The 20057-nt window shown below is 47.6% G+C and overlaps 1 protein-coding gene across 1 annotated transcript in view; it reads left to right on the forward strand.

Annotated features, from left to right (window-relative positions):
• THBS2 (thrombospondin 2) overlaps nucleotides 1–20057 on the forward strand; it is a 53258-nt gene that overhangs the window by 28629 nt on the left and 4572 nt on the right. The window contains exons 13-24 of the mRNA XM_012554542.1: nucleotides 349–522; nucleotides 1842–1969; nucleotides 2057–2209; nucleotides 2704–2922; nucleotides 9156–9263; nucleotides 10006–10165; nucleotides 12691–12809; nucleotides 13756–13990; nucleotides 15691–15918; nucleotides 16421–16692; nucleotides 17538–17635; nucleotides 19053–19192. Coding sequence (XP_012409996.1) covers nucleotides 349–522; nucleotides 1842–1969; nucleotides 2057–2209; nucleotides 2704–2922; nucleotides 9156–9263; nucleotides 10006–10165; nucleotides 12691–12809; nucleotides 13756–13990; nucleotides 15691–15918; nucleotides 16421–16692; nucleotides 17538–17635; nucleotides 19053–19192 — 2034 coding nt within the window. The remainder of the gene's footprint in view (nucleotides 1–348; nucleotides 523–1841; nucleotides 1970–2056; nucleotides 2210–2703; nucleotides 2923–9155; nucleotides 9264–10005; nucleotides 10166–12690; nucleotides 12810–13755; nucleotides 13991–15690; nucleotides 15919–16420; nucleotides 16693–17537; nucleotides 17636–19052; nucleotides 19193–20057) is intronic.

Below are 20057 nucleotides of genomic sequence, written 5' to 3' on the forward strand. Positions count from 1 at the left end.
TTTGACCGTCCAGACCAGCAGCCGTAGAGTCAATTCTGACTCATGGAGACTCCACGTGTATCAGAGCAGAACGGTGTTTCATAGGGTTTTCAGTGGCTGATTTTTCAGAAGTAGATCACCAGGACTTTCTTCTGAGGTGCCTCTGGGTAGAATTGAACCTCCAACCGTTCGGTTAGCAGCTGAGCACATTAACCATTTTCACCATCCAGAGTCCCGACCAAAAGAGATCAGTTTCTTCTGCAGTGTGTGTGGAAAGCCAAGTTCCCCTTGCCCACCGCGGCAATGTGAAGTGGTGTTTCCTGCCCCTGACCTTCTCTGTGTTCTCCCCTTTGTGTGCTGTCCCCGCAGTTGATGGCCGGTGGAGCCCCTGGTCCCCGTGGTCAGCCTGCACGGTCACATGTGCCGGCGGCATCCGAGAGCGCACGAGAGTCTGCAACAGCCCAGAGCCCCAGCACGGAGGGAAGGCCTGTGCCGGCGACACCAAGGAGCAGCACATGTGCAACCGGAAGAGCTGCCCTGTCGGTGGGTGGACAAGGGCGTGTCGGTGGGTGGATGAGGGTGTGTCGGGGCAGATGAAGGCATGTCAGGGTAGATGAGGGTGTGTCGGCGGGTGGATGAGGGCGTGTCGGTGCGCGGACGAGGGCGGGTTGGTGGGCGGACGAGGGCATGTCCGGGTGGACATGGGTGTGTCAGGAGTGGACGAGGGCATGTCAATAGTGGACAGGAGTGTGTCAGTGAATGTGGCATGTTGGTGGTGAATGCAGGTGTGTTGGTGGTAGACAGGGCCATGTTGGTGGATACGGGTGTGTCAGTGGTAGGCACAGCCATGTTGGTGGTGGATGGGGGTGTGTCGGTGGGGTCTTCAGGCCTCCTGCATGCTGGGCTTTGGTCTGCCCCATCGTTAGGTGGACACGGGATGTGTTGGCGGTGGACATGGGGCGTGTTGGTGGTGGACATGGGGCGTGTTGGTGGTGGACATGGGGTGTGTTGGTGGTGGACACGGGGCGTGTCGGTGGGGTCCGAGGGTGTGTTGGTGGTGGACACGGGGCGTGTCTGTGGGGTCCGAGGGTGTGTTGGTGGTCGACATGGGGTGTGTTGGTGGGGTCTGAAGGTGTGTTGGTGGTGAACATGCAGTGTGTTGGTGGTGGACATGGGGCATGTTGGTGGGGCCAGTGAGCCTTCTGCACGTGAAGTGGGCCTTGGTCTGTCCATGGTGCCAGGGCGTTCTGCCCACAGGCCTCTGAAAAATCATTGGATTTTCATTCTGGTTAAAAGTGCAAAAATTATGGAAAATAGCTAGAAAACAGTAAAAATTGAAAATTGTATTCTCACTATGCAAAGAGAGCTTTTATTTAAAAAAATCATCTGCATTATTAACATGTCTCATTACATTTTTCTTGTGGTAAATATAAGTGTTAGAACACTTTCCATTCCCCCATTCTTCAAATGTCCGGGTCAGTGACATTCAGGTGTTTGTCAGGCTTATCATTCCTGTGATGTGACTTCAGTGGTTTCATGGGAACACACACACCATGACCACAACATTGACTAGTGTGTAGACTAGCGATCTCGAGGTCTATGCTCTGTTGTGATCTACGACACTTTGACCACTTGACAATATCTTCGTAGAGATGACATCTTTGATGGTGGCCCAGTATTATCCTATTGGAGAATTCCTAACTCGCACAGTTTTATGATGATCACATTGCAGGCATTTGGCAGTATGAACATGAAGCACTTCCCCAGGCCCAGTAGTCTTTCGGTTTTTCCGAGTTCCACCCGTGTCTGGTTAGAGCAGGGTGATGTTGGACCTGGTCACTGACTCCGCCCTGCCCCCACAGACGGGTGTCTGTCCAACCCCTGCTTCCCGGGAGCGGAGTGCAGCAGCTTCCCCGACGGCTCCTGGTCCTGTGGGCCCTGTCCGGTCGGCTTCCTGGGCAATGGCACCCACTGCGAAGACTTAGATGAGGTGAGCGCCCCCCCGGCCCACGGTGTGGTGGGGGGCTTTACGCGGACGTCGGAGGCCCACTGCCCACCGTCTGCTTGTCCCCCACAGTGTGCTGTTATCACGGACATCTGCTTCACAACAAACAAGGCTTCCCGCTGTGTGAACACCAACCCCGGCTTCCACTGCCTGCCCTGTCCCCCACGCTACAAGGGAAGCCAGCCGTTCGGGGTTGGCCTGGAGTCGGCCAGGACAGAGAAGCAGGTGAGTGGGGCAGACCATCTGCACGTGCCATTGAAGGCCCTTCTTTCCTCCTCCTTCTTCCTCCTCCTCCTTCTTCTTTATAAGAGAAGATTCCAGAAAGAAGGAGGGTGGGGATAGACCAAGAGCACCATTCAGCGTTGATGGGAGAGAGAAGGGCAGGAAGCTGAGAGAGCGTTGTCTCAGTCATCCTGTTAGCACAGTGAACTCCACGTGAGTTGTAATGTGAAGACCTCACAGAGTTCAGGGCCACATGACTTCCTTAAGCATCAGCAGTACCACACTTGAGCCTTCTGCAGGCTCAGAAACGCTGTTTCCATTGCTCAGTGAAGTTACTGAAGAGTGCCCCAGCCACTTCTGGGAAAAACACAATTCAAGTTGCCTGCTTCCTGCCCAGTGGCTGTTGTCCCCACAGCAGCCCTGTGGACAGAACCTGGGACACATGCATGCGTGTCTGGGGGGCCGACCCAAGCCTCACTCGGCCGCATCGCCCGCAGGTTTGTGAACCCGAGAACCCGTGCAAAGACAAGACGCACCACTGCCACAGGAACGCCGAGTGCATCTCCCTGGGCCACTTCAGTGACCCCATGTACAAGTGCGAGTGTCAGACGGGCTACGCCGGGGACGGCCTCATCTGCGGGGAGGACTCGGACCTGGATGGCTGGCCCAACAAGAACCTGGTCTGCGCCACCAATGCCACTTACCATTGCATCAAGGTAGGTGGGCGGCGTGGGAGGGGATTGCCAGGGACTGGGACAGAGTACAACCAGCGAATCCTGTGCCATCGAGGTGACTCTGACTCATGGCCACTCTGTGTGTCAGAGTGGAACTGTGCTCTGTAGGGTTTTCAGGGGCTGATTTTTTGGAAGTAGATCACCAAGACTTTCTTCTGAGGTACCTCTGGGTGACTTGAACCTCCAATCTTTCATATAGCAGTTGAGCATGTTAACTGTTTGCACCACCACAACTCAAATGCTTAAACCACTCCTGCTCCAGTCAAGTCAGAAGGGGTCATTCATGGCAGATTTGAAGTGATTTGTTGGCACAAACAATGAGAAACACCCAATCTTTCCCAGTCCCACCCTACAATCCTCACGGAATTCCTCTTACAGACAATGACACACCACAGAGTGCGCACGTCTTGGGATGAAGGAGGGCGGGGGTGTCGGTGACGCTGCGGCCCCCGCCATTGTCTCTCAGGTGTCTTGCTTGGTGGGCTGGGTTACCAGGTGGAGCTCTTTCTCCATAAATGCCCTTATGTTCCCAGGTTAGTGTGAAAGCAGACGCAGTGCTTGTACTGGGAACTAGGGGAGAGCCTTGGGTCTTGACAAACGTTTGTTGAGTAAGTAAAAAGAGCGACTTGGGACTGGAGGAGGTGGCAAGAAGATGGTGGAACTCAGGCTCCACAGGTGGCTCCAACGGTGTGGAGGCTAACGTGTCCTCCGACGGATGGAACCAGGCCATGGCCACTAGTATTTGTGTTTTTCCACAGAGAGCCTGGAGCACTACAGGGGGAGGAAACGACTTGGCCACCTGGGAGGACGGCCTTCCTCAGGGTCTGTGAAGGGTGTATCAGCTTCTGTCACTGCTGTAACAAATGAGACCAGACTTGGTGGCTTAAAACAAAATACACTTACTGACTCACAGTTCTGGAAAATAGAAGTCCAAAATCGAGATGTTGGTAGGGCCGTGCTCCCTCTGGAGGCTCTGGGGTCAGGGGTGGGAGGATCCTTCCTTGCTTCTTCCAGCTTCTGGAGGCTGTTGGCATTTCTTGGATTTCATGGTTTATGGTTCCATCACTTCAGTTTCTGTGTCTATCATCACATCATCTTCTCCTCTGAGTGTCTGTCCAACAGCCCCCCACCCTGCCTCTCTCTTGTAAGGATACACACAATTGTATTTAAGGCCCACCTAGGTAAGCCAGAATAAGCCCCTCCCTCCAAGATCTTTAGCTTCATCACATCTTATGCCACATAAGATAAGGTTCACAGGTTCCAGAGATCAGGACACAGACATAGACTTTTGGGGGCCACACTCAGTTCAACACACAGGGTGCCCCAAAAAGTCTTAGTGCAGCTTTATGCTTTAATGACTTCAAAAGTGAAAATGCTGGAAGCTTACAAAAAATACCATTTGAAAATATAAACATTCATTTACTATTTACTAATCTATGTGACTTTTGAGTAATGAACTTTCAGTTCTAACTTTCTTACAGTCCTTCTTGATTGAGTAAGGTAAAAAGTAAATAGTTTACTCTTCGTTTAAACAACCTGGCAGATGTTGACTGAAACAAAACGGCAGGCTTTGAAGCAAGTGAGACGGTGTTTGCACCCTGCGTCATGTCTGTGTACCACCACAGCCCATCCATCCCTCTTCACTATCCCTTCAGCAGTGAGCACATGCGGCAAACTTCAACACCCCAAGGGAAGTGGGTGCTTCCTGGGCACAATTATCAATTAAGATTTCCAGTGAGAATCAGCACACAGCAGGAAAAATGGAAGGTGTCCATGAGGCGAAGTCTATGTTGCTGTGACAATATCTTAGTCATCCTTTTCATAGAATTTCAGGCAGGAACTTAACTCCAAAAATGGCTCATCATAACTCATGTGTGTGTACATGTGTAAATAAAACCATACCAGCTGCTGTTAAGTTGACTCCAACTCCTGGGGACCTTGTGTGTGTCAGAGTAGAAGTGTGCTCCATAGGGTTTTCAATGGCTCGTATTTCAGAAATAGATCACCAGGACTTTCTTGCAAGGCACCTCTAACCAAAAGGCTAACCGAAAGGTTAGAGGCTGGAGTCCATTCAGAGGTGCCTTGGAAGAAAGGCCTGACAGTCTACTTCCGAATGATCAGCCATTGAAAACCCTATGGAGCACATATATATACACATATGTATACATATCCATATGCTTACAAGGAAAACCGGTTAATACGACTATTATTCAAATTTATACACCAACCTCTTAGGCCAAAGATGAAGAAATTGAAGATGTTTACCAGCTTCTGCAGTCTGAAATTAATGGGACATGTAATCAGGATGCATTGATAATTACTGGTGATTGGAATGCGAAAGTTGGAAACAAAGAAGAAGGATTGATAGTTGGAAAATATGGCCTTGGTGATAGAAATAACACCAGAGATCACATAACAGAATTTTGCAAGACCAACGACTTATTCATTGCAAATACCTTGTTTCAACAACATAAATGTCGACTCTACACATGGACCTCACCAGATGGAATACACGTGAATCAAACTGACATCTATGCAAAGATATGATGGAAAAGCTCAATATCATCAGTCAGAACAAGACCAGGGGCTGACTGTGGAACAGATCATCAGTTGCTCATATGCAAATTCAAGTTAAAGTTGAAGAAAATTAGAACAAACCCATGAAGCCCAAGTATGACTTTGAGTATATTCCACCTGAATTTTTTCAAAACCATCTCAAGAATAGATCTGATGCATTGAACACTAATGACTGAAGACCAGACGAGTTGTGGAATGACATCAAGGACATGATACCTGAAGAAAGCAAGAAGTCATTAAAAAGACCGGAAAGAAAGAAAAGACAAAAATGGATGTCAGAAAAGACTCTGAAAGTTGTTCTTGAACAAAGAGTAGCTAAAGCAAAAGGAAGAAACAATCAAGTAAAAGAGATGAACAGAATATTTCAAAGGGTGACTCAAGAAGACAAAGTAAAGTATTATAATGAAATGTGCAAAGACCTGGAGACCGAAAACCAAAAGGGAAGAACATGCTCAGCATTTCTTAAACTGAAAGAACTGAAGAAAAAATTCAAGCCTCGAGTTGCAATATTGAAGAATCCTACAGGGAAAATATTAAATGACACAGGAAGCATCGAAAGAAGATGGAAGGAATACACAGAGTCATTGTATCATAAAGAATTGGTCAGCGTTCAACCATTTCAGGAGGTAGCATACGATCAGGAACCAATGGTACTGAAGGAATAGGTCCAAGCTGCACTGGAAGGCACTGGAGAAAAACAAGGCTCTAGGAATTGAGAGAGTACCAACTGAGAAGTTTCAACAAACGGGTGCAACACTGAAAGTGCTCACTCATCTATGCCAAGAAATTTGGAAGACAGCTGTCATAGGTTGAATTGTGTCCCCCCAAAATATGTGTATCAATTTGACTAGGCCATGATACCCACCATTTTGTCATCTAATGTGATTTTCTTATGTGTTATAAATCCTACCTCTATGATGTTCATGAGATGGGAGTAGTGGCAGTTATGTTAATGAGGCAGGACTCAATCTATATGATTAGATTGTGCCTTAAGCCAATCTCTTTTGAGATATAAAAGAGAGAAGTGAGCAAAGGGGTATGGGGACCTCATACAGTCAAAAAAGTGGTGCCAGGAGAAGAGCGCATTCTGTGGACGTGGGGGTCCCTGTTCCGAGAAGCTCCTAGTCCAGGGGAAGATTGATGACAAGGGCCTTCCTCCAGAGCTGACAAAGAAAGAAAGCCTTCCCCTGGAGCTGATGCCCTGAATTTGGACTTCTAGCCTACTAGACTGTGAGAGAATAAACTTCTGTTTGTTGAAGTGATCCACTTGTGGTATTTCTGTTATAGCAAAACTAGATTACTAAGACAACAGCTACCTGGCCAACTGACTGGAAGAGATCCATATTTGTACCTATTCCAAAGAAAGGTGATCCAACAGAATGCAGAAATTATCAAACAATATCATGAATATTACACACAAGTGAAATTTTGCTGAAGATCATTCAAAACCAGTTGCAGCAATGAATTGACAGGGAACTTCCAGGAATTCAAGCCAGATTCTGAAGAGGACATGGAACCAGGGATATCACTGCTGATGTCAGAAAGATCTTGACTGAAAGCCAAAAATACCAGAAAGATGTTTACCTGTGTTTTATTGACTATGCAAAAGCATTCAACTGTGTGGATCATAAAAAATTATGGATAACATCGTGAAGAATGGGAATTCCAGAATGCTTAATTGTGCTCTTAAGGAATCTGTACACAGATCAAAAGGCAGTTGTTGGAACAGAACAAGGGGATGCTGTGTGGTTTACTGCCAAGAAAGGTGTGCGTCAGGGTTGTATCCTTTCACCATACTTATTCAATCTGTATACTGAGCAAATAATCCGAGAAGCTGGACTATATGAAGAACTCAGTATCAGGATTGGTGGAAGACTCATTAACAACCTGTAATATGCAGATGATCCAACCTTGCTTGCTGAAAGTGGTTAAAAGCTCAGCTGCTAACCAAAAGGTTGACAGTTTGAATCCACCAGCCACTCCTTGGAGACTCTGTGGGGGAGTTCCACTCTGTTCTATAGGGTCGCTATGAGTAGGATTGGTCTTGATCGCAATGAGTACATATATACATATGTACACAGATATATATAATTTATGAGGATAAATAGATTTAAAAGTTAGATAACTTCTCTGGCAGGTCCGTGTACTAACCCTGCTGCAGTGTTGCTGAGCCCTTCCTTCCATAGCCAGCTCACCCCCCTGGGTCTGTGTTCCCCACCACGAGTGGTATACACACTTCCTTTTCTCAGTAATGTTGAGACAGTGGCTCTGGACAGGCCTCACGTGCTGAGAATGACCAGTGGCCCACCTGACTGTGTTTGGGCTTCCCCAAGACACATGTTACCGTCACAGAAGTGAATGCTTCACTCTCTACCCTTTACTGATGTTTCGATTCCCTGAGTTATTAGTGTCTGCACAGCTCGTTCTGGCTTCTAGTGTAGGTGGACTGAAAACAAAATCAATTCTTTTTTCTCTTGCATGTGTTACCCACTTACTGCCAAGGGCTGAATTAGAGGACGCAGTGGCAGGTTCTCTGTATCCCTTTCTGACCAAATCACAGACTCCTTCAGAAGGCTCCTTTCTTTGAACCTCTAGGTTGATGAAGGTCACAGTTTGTGGCTCTGGCTTGTTGGTTTGCCTTGAAGGCTGTGCGAAGCAAAGGGGCACTAATAGCCTGGCCCGTTTTCACACTGAGAGCTGCTCCTTACTCTCTTGTTTCTGGGGTTGTGTAGCAACTTCACAGGCAGCCAGGGCCCAGAGACAAGTTCCTTTTGTCTCACCTTCCAGGCGGTAGAGACCTGATTCCCAGGGCAACCCTTGGAAAGAACGGCATATACTCCAGCCGTGCGCTACGCGCTGGTTTGGTTTTATATACACATGTACTCACACATATGAGTTATGATGAGCCACTTGAAGTTAAGTTCCTGCCTGAAATTCTACAAAGAGGACATCTAGGGGGTCATTACAGCAACATAGACTTAGTCCCCAAATAAGCCCCAGGCTAACTCACGTGCATCCCTCTGAGGCTTACCTCTTCAGTGCTGTACTGATGTCTCATTTTACCCATCTTACTGAAAGAAGTGTGCTGATTGTCTATTTCACCTGCCTTACTGCATGAAGGGCTCTTTTCAGAATGCTTTTAGAATTACTGTTGCTATTGTCAGTTGCTGTCAAGTCGACTCTGACTTAAGGTGACCCCACGTACAACAGAGTGAAATGTTGTCTGGTCCTGCGTCGTCTTCGTGATCGTTGGTGTGTCTGAGTCCATTGTTGTGTCAATCCATCTCACTGAGGGTTTTCCTTGTTTCCGATGACTTTTTACAAAACATGATGTCCTTTTATGATGATTGGTCGTTCCTGATGGCGTGTCCAAAGTAAGGAGTCCAAGTCTCCTCATCCTCGCTTCTAAGGAGCATTCTGGTTGTATTTCTTCTAAGACCAATTTGTTCGTTCTTCTGGCAGTCCGTGGTACATTCAGTATTCTTTGCAACACCACAATTCCAAGGCACCAATTCTTCTTCTGTCTTCCTTTTTCGTTGTCCAGCTTTCATATGCATATGAAGCTATTAAATATACCATGGCTTGTGTTAGAATTATTACATTTTAATTAGGTTAGAATTATGTTTCTTTAATTGCAGGATAACTGCCCCCATCTGCCTAATTCTGGGCAAGAAGATTTTGACAAGGATGGAATTGGGGACGCTTGTGATGAGGATGATGACAACGATGGTGTGAGCGATGAAAAGGTAGGTTGGTGCAGCCGCTGACCCTGCTCTCAGCTTCAGGAGCAGAGTGGTCAGAAGGAGATTGGTGGTCAATATCGCTGATTCTTCAGTCACTAATAGGAACGCTAGTCATTTACAAGGCAGGTTCACGAATGCATGGAGCTGTCTAGGGTGCCCTGCCAGAAATGTTTCCAATCACGTGGTTCACTTTAATTGCATAAAAAGGAACACATCCACCCCCCTTCTTTGTAGGGAGGTACCAGCGCTGGGCAAGGCTGTTACCACCACAAGTGATATACTTGACTCTGTGGCAATGTTTAAGTATTACCATTTTTCTGAGAAAATTATTGCAGAACATATATGATTTAACAGATTAGTAGTACTACAGCACCAGCAGGGATAGATGGCCTGTATTTTTACACACAGATACCCTACGTCTGACTTTCATTGATTCATTGACTCATTCATTCATTCATTTGATGTTTATGAATCTGTTCTCACTGTGATGTATATGGTGTATCGACTTTGGATTAGAAAATCTCTAAGTTTTTAACGGGACAGATGCATGCATGAGAATAAAATGATGTGGTATCAAGTAAGCATTTCACTAGAGTTAATTGACTTCATATGTTTTCTTTATTCCTATGTTGGTTATTTTTATCTACTTTGAGCAAATAACTTATAAGCCCTGAGCAATATTATAAGCAATCCAGTAAACATTCATGTGCTATTTCTTAAATTCTGTCCTTGTTTTCTCCCTCAGGACAATTGCCAGCTTCTATTCAACCCCCGCCAGCTCGACTATGACAAAGATGAGGTTGGGGACCGCTGTGACAACTGCCCGTATGTGCACAACCCGGCGCAGATCGACACAGACAACAATGGCGAGGGAGACGCCTGCTCCGTGGATATCGACGGGGACGGTCAGTCCTACAGTCACTGCCACACAAGCATTCTAAGGTCCACCATCAGAAATGCTTGCAGACTTCATGTTTTAGCTTGTATTTGTTGGTTGAGCTCAACTCCAACCATACGGATATACCCGTTGTCCTGGAGTCAGCTCTGGCTCATGGTGCCCCAGTGTGTGTGAGAGTAGCATTGTGCTCCATGAGGTTATCAATGGCTGATTTTTCAGAAGTAGATCATCAGATGTTTCTTCTGAGGCACCTTTGGGTGGACTTGAACCTCCAACCTCCTAGTTAGCAGCCAGCTTCATTAACCGTTTGTGATACCCAGAAACTCCTGTATAAGATTAAACGGTTCACTAAGCCGTTCTTATAGAAGCCTATCCTCATTCTGCCCCTCTAGCCTTTGTCTCGTGGCCCATGAGAGGGATCATCAGCTTCAGGACCATCTTTCCGAGAACTGTGTCTTCAGGGTGGGGCACTGGTTGTTCAGTGGTAGAGTTCTCACCTTCCTGCTGGAGATCCAGGTTTGATTCTGGCCGATACGCCTCACGCCAGCCTCCACCTGTCTGTCAGGGAGGCTTGTGTGTTGCTATGATGCTGAAGAGGTTTCAGTGGGGCTTCCAGACTAAGAGGGACTAGGAAGAAAGACCTGGTGATCTACTTTAGAAAATCAGCCAGTGAAAACCCTATGGATCACAACTGTCCAATCTGTAACCTATCATGGGGATGGTGCAGGACTGGGCAGCATTTCTCTCCATTGTATACGGGGTTACTGTGAGTCCAGGGCCCACTCATGGCAACCAACAACAGCAGCATTCCATCGGGCAGCTTCGTCTCTCCCACCCAGCCTCCGAGTCCTGCACCCTTGACCTCCTTCACAACCTCTCCTCTGACACACCCAGCCCTCTCCTCACCAAACTGCACCTCTGACAAAGTCTGGTAGCAGCCATTTGCCTCTCTCTGTGTGACCTCTCGTGGGGCATTTTCATCCATGCTCTTATTCCTAGTCACTCCATGAAAAGTGCCTCCTAAAGGCGTTTCCGGTATGGTCACCTCTGAAGTCACACCTGCTGACAGGTGAACAGAATGCTGTGTCCTTACTCTGAAGTCTGTGTGACCTCCCACAGAAGGGTGTCGGCTCCTTTGTTCACCCCTTTCCACCGGGTGTGGATGAGCCACATCTCCACGAAAGCAGCAGGCAGTTCGCCAGCCTGTCTGGGAGCTGCTGGGCCCTCAGCTCTGTGACTCCCGTCCTGGCGTGAGAGGTGTCCAATCTCTCTGCCGAGTCCCATCCCCCTGCTGTCACCAGCTGCAGCCCCTCTGACTCACTCTAACCTACTCTTTTGTCTCATTGTGTGTTTTTCCAGATTATTTTACACACACCACAGAATGTGTCATTGTCATTTTAGCTGTTTCTAAGTGTACAATTCAGTGACATTAATGATATCCGGGCAGTTCAAACCCACCAGCTGCTCCACGGGAGAAAGATGTGGCAGTCTGCTTCCATAAAGATTCACAGCCTTGGAAACCCCATGGGGCAGTTCTGTGCTGTCCTGTAGGGTCGCTAAGAGTCGGAGTCGACTTGGTGTCAGTATAATTGTTTGACTGATATTCACCATGCTGTGCAGCCATCACCAGTATCTATTTCCAAAAGTTCTTTCTCACCCCACACAAAAACTCTGTACCCGCTAAGTGTTATCACAGTGTATACTTTAACATCACCTTTTTGGGAAACTCCACACTGATCTCTGCTTCCACGTGCCTGAGGCAGCGTGTGAATCGCAGGCTCGCTCACGGCTCTCAGGCGTCAGGGGGTCTCCTCCACCCTACGATTAGGTTGTCTGTGTGATGCTGACTCTACTTTCTGGGGATCCTTTCTCTCTTGACCATGGCCCCTAGTGCTGGACCACCTCCTCCTTGCTGAGAATGAGGCTGGGCTCTCAGCTCTGCCCAGCCCCCTCCCTCGGACTCTCGGTTTGTCCCGTTTTCCTCCCCACATGTCTGTCACTGTGGTATGGCTGCGGATGCTATTTCTTCATAGCTGCGACACTAATGGAATCTGTTACATATTATCGGATTTCTTCAAATAGGTATTACATCTAAAATCTAGTAAATCTCCACGTCGTTATTTTCCTGAAAAGCTGTGCTAATGTAGGTGATGAGGCAGGATAACCTGGGAGCTAGACAGTTCTGAGGAACCGGCTACATGTTTTCCGAATGGCTGTCTGGGGGGCAATAGCCAACATAGTTAAGGACAGAGATTTACCTGTGACCACACGGTTAACGACTCCTCCTGCGTGGCGTTACACAGAAATCTCCAAGAGTTGCTTCTGTTTTAAACTAAGGAAATTTGGACTTTACAGGGAAATATAACATATGTTCTCTCATGAATCTAATCACCTTTAAGTTCTACCATATTCTTAGACCATTTTTTTAAAATTAAAGATAAGTTTGGCTGTGCATTATTTAATGCAATAGGAGAAGCAGCACACTTTTCCTCAATGCGCCGGGCTTCCATTTCTTTCTTTGAATGCCTACAGATGTCTTCAATGAGAGAGACAATTGTCCCTACGTCTACAACACTGACCAGAGGGATACCGATGGTGACGGGGTGGGAGATCACTGTGACAACTGTCCCCTCATGCACAATCCTGACCAGGTAACTGCTTGTGCCTATAAGTGGAAGTGGGAGGGGGGTCTGTGGTCCTTATCTGTTGTGTATGTGTCTGTATAGAGATGTATAGATGGACATAGATGTACATATAGATGGCGCAGGCAGTTTACACTCGACCGCTAACCTTACGGTTGACAGTTGGAACCCGCTCAGCAGCACCACAGAAGAAAGGCCTGGCAATCTGCTTCCAAAGGTTACAGAAGATTGCAGCCAAGAAAACCCTATGAAGTACAGTTCTAGTCTTTAAGACATGGGGTCGCCATGAGTCAGAATTGACTCAATGGCTACAGGCTTGGTTTTAGGTTTTATAGGTATAGATATGCCTTTATCATCTTCCCTTAACTCCGCCAAGACCCAACGCTGTAGAGATGTCAATAATTTTAACTGGAATCGTTCGCTGAACTCAAAGCTGAGCACGGCTCTTGCATCTCAGTGGCCGGGCCCAGAAGAGTAGATGCTGTAGCCTCACTCTACCTAAAGTCACGCTGTCTCTGTCTAACTCTCTCTGAATTCCCTGACGTGAATCTAGGAATTGGCGACATTTCCAGGTTTGCGTCTGGACGGGCCCAGTGGGGCTCTAACACGCCAATACAGGCCATGGGCTGTATGGTGGCGGATGCTGTAAACACGGCCTTTTGTCCTGTAGCGTGTAGTTCCTTCCCGTGAAGACACACGGTCGACATAAGAAAGTGACTTGCTGCAGAGGGGTGGATCGCGTGGAGGGTGGCTGGGCTGAGATGCCTGGATTCAAGTCCCTGCTCTGCTATCTGATAGCCGTGTGCTCTCAGGGGCGCCGTCCCCTCTCCACCGTCGCAGCCTCTTACACCGCACAACAGTGCCCGGTGCTGGCTGTTCAACCCCACCCCTGTGAGTCTTCCTGCTTCAGCGCATTAACGCCCACCGCTGCCTGCCTCTCGCTCTGCCTCCTTAGACCGACATGGACAATGACCTTGTTGGGGACCAGTGTGACAACAACGAGGACATCGATGAGGACGGCCACCAGAACAACCAAGACAACTGCCCCTACATCTCCAACGCCAACCAGGCCGACCACGACAGTGATGGCCAGGGTGACGCGTGTGACTCGGACGATGACAACGACGGCATCCCCGATGACAGGGACAACTGCAGGCTCGTCTTCAACCCAGACCAGGAGGACTCAGACGGTAGGTGCTGTGTGTGAGTCCTCGCGTGCGGTGGAAGCCTCCCCGTGAACAGCCCTGCAAAGACAGGGATGCGTGTGGGATGGAGTCACCGTCAGACACCCGTTGGGGAGGCGCAGCCGCTCTGGAAGGCCCAGGCCCTGGACGCGTGCAGCGTGCCCTTCTGCCGCTTGGCCTGCGCGGGGCACTTTCGGCTCTTTCTGTGTTTTATTCCACAGATGCTGTGCCTCAGGGGTCTGCTTGTGTACTTTGGGGTGAGGGAAAGTGTCAGGATCTTTTTACTAATCTTCAAACTTTGGACAATCTCTAAGAAAGAACTGTCAGTTTAAACATAACATGAAGCAGCGATTCGGTGAGTTATGGCAGTGAGGTCACTGGGGACTTATTCTTTTAAGGGCAAAGTAAACAAAACTAGCAGGAGTGTGGACCATACAGGGAAAACAATTATGTAACCTGGGCTAATATAAATCAGTGGTCTCCAGCAGTATAGGGTCTTGAGGAGGCTGAGACCATCAGGCTGCTGCAGCCTTTTATGCCCCATCTCCATGTAACAACTGAGGGGCACAGCTGGGCTTGGTGACCATCTGAGGCCATCTGGCTTCCAGCTGGAGACACAGAGTGTCTTAGTGAACCATCCTGGCCAGCTCCAGTGGACTCTGGGACACAAATCCTTAGTAAACTGTGATAAGGGGCTAAGAAGGTATGGGAAAACTTCGACATCCACAGTGCAGCCTGGAGGACCCTCCCTGGGATTTAACAGGAAGCACGAGGCTGTTCGTTGGTAGGAGAACAGATGGGTTCAGGCTCGCACAGCTGCTCAGATTACAGAGGGCAGCGGGTTTGCCAGCAGGTGGAGCAGATGCCGGGCCTTTTACCCAGGAAAGCGGTGGGATGGAAGAGGAGCTCCCACACATGGGAGTATTTCAGTATGTTTAAGATTTCCATGTGCAAGATTATGTGCCTTCCACAGAGTCGGTGTGCTGCCGTGCTACTGAAAAAAACTGACACTTAGTTTGAAGAATGTGATGGGAGATTCAATCAAACTTCGTATCTTTTTCTCCTTCTCAAACAACAAGCACTAAAATGGGATGATGATCATTATTACCAGGGAACTGGGTAGCTGCTGAGGCCACACGGTTCATCTTCCCATATATACCACCATGGTATATGGACCACTTACCTCTGCACGCCCAGCGCCCTACCACCACCTTCCTGAAAAATTTGAAAAGAAGTTTCCAGAAAAGCGGCATCCATATCTCCTCAGGAAAAATCATTTCTAGTACAAGTTCTGCCTTAAATTCTAACTAGACTGCAGGCAGAGATGAGAGAGAAAGGTGATGATAGATGTGCTGGAAAATACCAGAGTAAATGCTGGAGACTGAGCTTGCTGTTACCTGACAGCCATTCAGACCCCTCACCCCAGAACTGAGTTAGAACAAAGTGAGGAAGGTCCCAGGTGGGATTTGGCTTTGCTTCTCCTTTGTTGTACTGTGTACCATAACACTGTTTCAAAAAGAGCACCAAGACTCCTCCTAGCATTCCCCTGAAAGTCTTAGAGATCACCAAGCATTAATCCACAAAATACCATGAAGTATTTAACCTTAAATTTTCTGAGACGGTGCACCAACTTTTCTCAGAAGTAGCAAGGCCAGTGACAACCACTCCCTGTGATTTCTTGTTTCTGTTTCATCCTTTGTGAATAGGTGATGGACGGGGTGATGCTTGTAAAGACGACTTCGACAATGACAGTGTCCCAGACATTGATGACGTGTGTCCTGAAAACAATGCCATCAGCGAGACCGACTTCAGGAACTTCCAGATGGTCCACCTGGACCCCAAGGGCACTACTCAGATCGACCCCAACTGGGTGATCCGTCACCAAGGCAAGGAGCTGGTTCAGACGGCGAACTCTGACCCTGGCATTGCCGTAGGTAAGCCTCCAAGATACCGTGTGTGGGACTGTTGTGATCCCATCGTGGCCAGTGACCGCAGCAACACGAGCTGCTCTTTAAAAAAATGGGATTGGGTTTAGTGCCTTCTCTCTGGTAGGCTCCATCCACCCATGGTGTGTAGAACTGTCCATGTAAATACAGTAGAAGAACTTGGGGACATACACATTTACCTCTCTAAAGACAACTCTGACCCATGGTGACCCCCATGTGAGTTAATTTTTGGACTTGGCCTTTAAATGATCTATTATGTAATACAGAAAAATTCCGCCCTAAGTCTATAAATGGACCCCCCCCAAAAAAAAAAATCAATCAGGAAAAACTAATGAAACTCACAGCAGCAGAACTTGGGCTGGATGGAGGAGAGGAGCCCGTCCCAACCTCTTCATACCTGCGTTCATGTGACCCCAGGGATAATCCGGGAATTTCCTGAGATGATCTGTCTAACTACATCCTGTGACTGAACGCCTTCCTTTGGGTCCAGGTTTCGATGAATTTGGATCTGTTGACTTCAGTGGCACGTTCTATGTCAATACCGACCGGGATGATGATTACGCCGGCTTTGTCTTCGGCTATCAGTCCAGCAGCAGGTTCTATGTGGTGATGTGGAAGCAGGTCACTCAGACTTACTGGGAGGACAAGCCCACGAGGGCGTACGGCTACTCAGGGGTGTCCCTCAAAGTGGTCAACTCTACGACGGGCACGGGCGAGCAGCTGCGGAATGCACTGTGGCACACGGGGAACACAGAAGGCCAGGTGAGCGACACGAGGCGGGGGGACGGGGCTCCTCCTTACACCACCTCAATCATTCCAAAGACATCTCAACGTCTGTTTTTATCTATCTTTACCTAAATCATGACAATCATTTTGTTGTTAGTTGCTGTTGAGTTGGCTCCGACTCATGACAGCCTTATGTGTCACAGAAGGTACCGCTGCCTGGTCCTGCACCATCTTCATGATCGTTGGACTCAATGGATTCAAACACGATATCTGTGGTCATCTTTTATCGAGTGCCTGCTTTAGGAAGGACCATACCTGCTGCTTTTATGAACACAGTTGGTAGTCCTCTTGCAAATTAGGCATATTTCTACCCTCTTCTAGAGATAGCCAGAGCCCTGGTGGCACAGTGGTTAAGAGCTCAGTTGCTAAAAAAAAGGTCAGCAGTTCCAATCTACCAGCCGCTCCTTGGAAACCCTATGGAGCGGAGCAGTTCTGCTCTGTCCTCTAGGGTTGCTATGCGTTCGAATCGACAAGTTTGGTTTTCTTTTTTGTTTTTTTCCTAGAGACAGGCAGAACTGGGTTTCAAAAAGTTTAAGAATTTTGCCCAAGGTCCTCACTGGGAAAGCAGCAGAAGCTGATGTGAGGCCGTGACTCTGACTCAGACCTAGGCTCCTCGCACTGGGCGGCGCTGCTTCTTTTAAATGGATTTGGAATCCACCCAGCAGGAGATCTGTACTATGAAATGCAGGAGACAGACGCAGCCACATGCACCCTGAGGACTCATTTGCATAGGACTGTGTGTTTTCCCGTTCGTGTTATGAGGTTTGGTTGAAACCCAGGGTGCCGGAGGTGCTCAGTGGTGATATTTTCCTCCTCCACAGGTGCGGACATTATGGCATGACCCCAAAAATATTGGCTGGAAAGATTACACAGCCTACAGGTGGCATCTTATTCACAGACCCAAGACGGGTTACATAAGGTAAGGGCGTCTCGGTTCCTTCCAGGTTTCCGTCAAATGATGACCATTTCAGGAACTTCTTCCCATTTGACAGCAAGTTTAAATATTAATAGACAAATTTAAAAAATATTAATAGACAAATAAAAAAACAGTTACTGTTGAGTTGACTCTGACTTATGGTGACCCATGTGTATCAGAGTACAACTGTGCTCCACAGGGTTTTCAGTGTCTGATTTTTTGGAAGTAGATCACCAGGACTGTCTTTGGAGGTGCCTCTGGGTGGATTCTAACCTCCAACCTTAGCCAACATGATGTCTAATGTGTGTATTCTCCACATTCTTCATTTTTAAGTACCTTCCCTTTTCTGTCCCAATATCTCTGCTATGTTATTTATTTCTAAAAACACTGCTAAGGAGGAGAATCTAAGACTTGTTTTGTTCAAATCGTTTGGAGAGCGATGAGCATCTTTCTTCTAAATGCTACCCTGGACCCGGGAAAGAAAGTGCAATTAAAGTAGCTGCATCTTTGCAATATTAGCATGTGCATTATCTGGACAACACATTCATGATTATTCCTGATGTTGTAAAATGGCTGAATTTAAAAAGCATATTTAGATAAAACTTCCACAAATATCAGTTCCACAGAATTTTTTTTATCTTGGCTTGATGGAATTTGCAATCAATTTTTATTGAAAGAACATGTGGACAGTTTAAATTTTTTTTTTTTTTTTAAGTTAGACTTAGTTAATAAGAACCAAGATCTGGTTGGATTCTCCATATATGCTGGAAGTGTGCATGTCCTTTGTAGGTATAAACACACCTGCACAGGTGAGGAGCCATGGGGTGTAGGGCTGTGATGTCTCCTTGGAGAGCCTTCACTTACTCTGTCATTGCTTCATCATGGAAGCCTTAATGTATGGAGCAGGTGAGCACCTGCAAAATTTGCTGCGGCACATGGTTCCTGGCTCGCCCTCACCATGTTGGGCAGAGCCCCTGTCCCAACTTTCAAGCACTCATAGTATAAGGTGAAGGCCTGAGAAGCATGACAACATGTGGATAAAATGGCCCCCAGCATGTTAGGAAGACACACATGGCTCCACCTGGAGGAGAACAAGGATGTTCTTCCTTCTACCAAACTCTGGGTTCTCAAAAGCAAAGACTGGTCCACCTGTTGTGGGTAATTGCTATGCACTGGCGAATGGTGGTGCTGACACTGAGTTAGGAGGAAGGAGGAGAGCGCTGAGTTGGTGCTGGGTAACTGTTGGCCTGTGGTTGTAGGGAGAAAGTAAGCAGCCCACCCTCTCCCCAGGTTATGCTGAATCTGTGAGCTGAGACCCTCAGACTCTATCGTGTTAACAGCTCTTACAACCCCCAGCCTGTGGTGAATCTGCTTCATGGAGTTCACGGATCTGCTTGTTTCTCCTTCTTTCCCTTTTCAGAGTGTTAGTGCATGAAGGAAAGCAGGTCATGGCCGACTCAGGGCCGATCTATGACCAAACGTACGCTGGAGGGCGGCTGGGTCTGTTTGTCTTCTCTCAAGAGATGGTGTATTTCTCGGACCTCAGATATGAATGCAGAGGTGGGTGTGAGAATCACCGCACTGGGGTGGTGTGACAGCTCATGGGATGAGAGGAAACATACACTTACTTTTCCTTTCACAAAAGCTATAAATTGGGATGATAAACTGGGGACCCATTCCTAGCAGATGTTTTGTTTGGCCAGAATGTTTTTTTGTTTGTTTGTTTGTTTCTTTGCTTGCTTGTTTGTTTTAAATTGAATTTGAGTGCCTTTTGGAAGGACAAACACTTTCTAATTATTCACTGGCCTCACCCACCCCCATTTTACTGTATCCTACAGCTTTCCATTTCTTTACCTCTGGGCCCTTAAAGGCATTTCAGTTTGCTATCCTTGCCAAAAATTAGGAAAGGAAAAAAGCAAGAAAGGAAGGGAGGGAGGGTGGGAGGGAAGGAGGCAAAGAGGAAAGGAGGAAAGGAGGGAAGAAGAGAAGGAAAGAAGGAGGGAGGGAGGGAGGGTTTCTCTTTAGTTATTTATCTAGAGCATATTTGGGTCATATGACTATAGACTTAGAAGGGAACTTGAGGTCCCATACGGTCCAGTGCCATGCCTTCTAGCAGACATGAAAACAACCCCCTGAAGGCAGATGAGGTAAGCAAGGCACGGAGATGTGTCTCAAAAAGTACACATTGACAAGCACACAGATAATAAAGAGCTGAAAGGAAGACTAGAACTTTGGCTTCTCTTCCTGATTCTGGTGAAGTTTTCCTTTTCCCATGTTAGGTTGCCTTTCAAGACATTTCATGTTCCCATTCATTCAATGATCCACGCTTCCACCCATTCATCCACCCATTCAATGATCCATCCATCCCTCCCTCCCTCCCTCGCTCCTTCCCTCCCTCCCTCGCTCCCTCCCTCCCTCCCTTCCT

This window comes from Trichechus manatus, unplaced genomic scaffold (genome assembly GCF_000243295.1).
Source record: "Trichechus manatus latirostris isolate Lorelei unplaced genomic scaffold, TriManLat1.0 scaffold00002, whole genome shotgun sequence".
In the NCBI taxonomy this organism is placed as follows: Eukaryota; Metazoa; Chordata; class Mammalia; order Sirenia; family Trichechidae; genus Trichechus; species Trichechus manatus.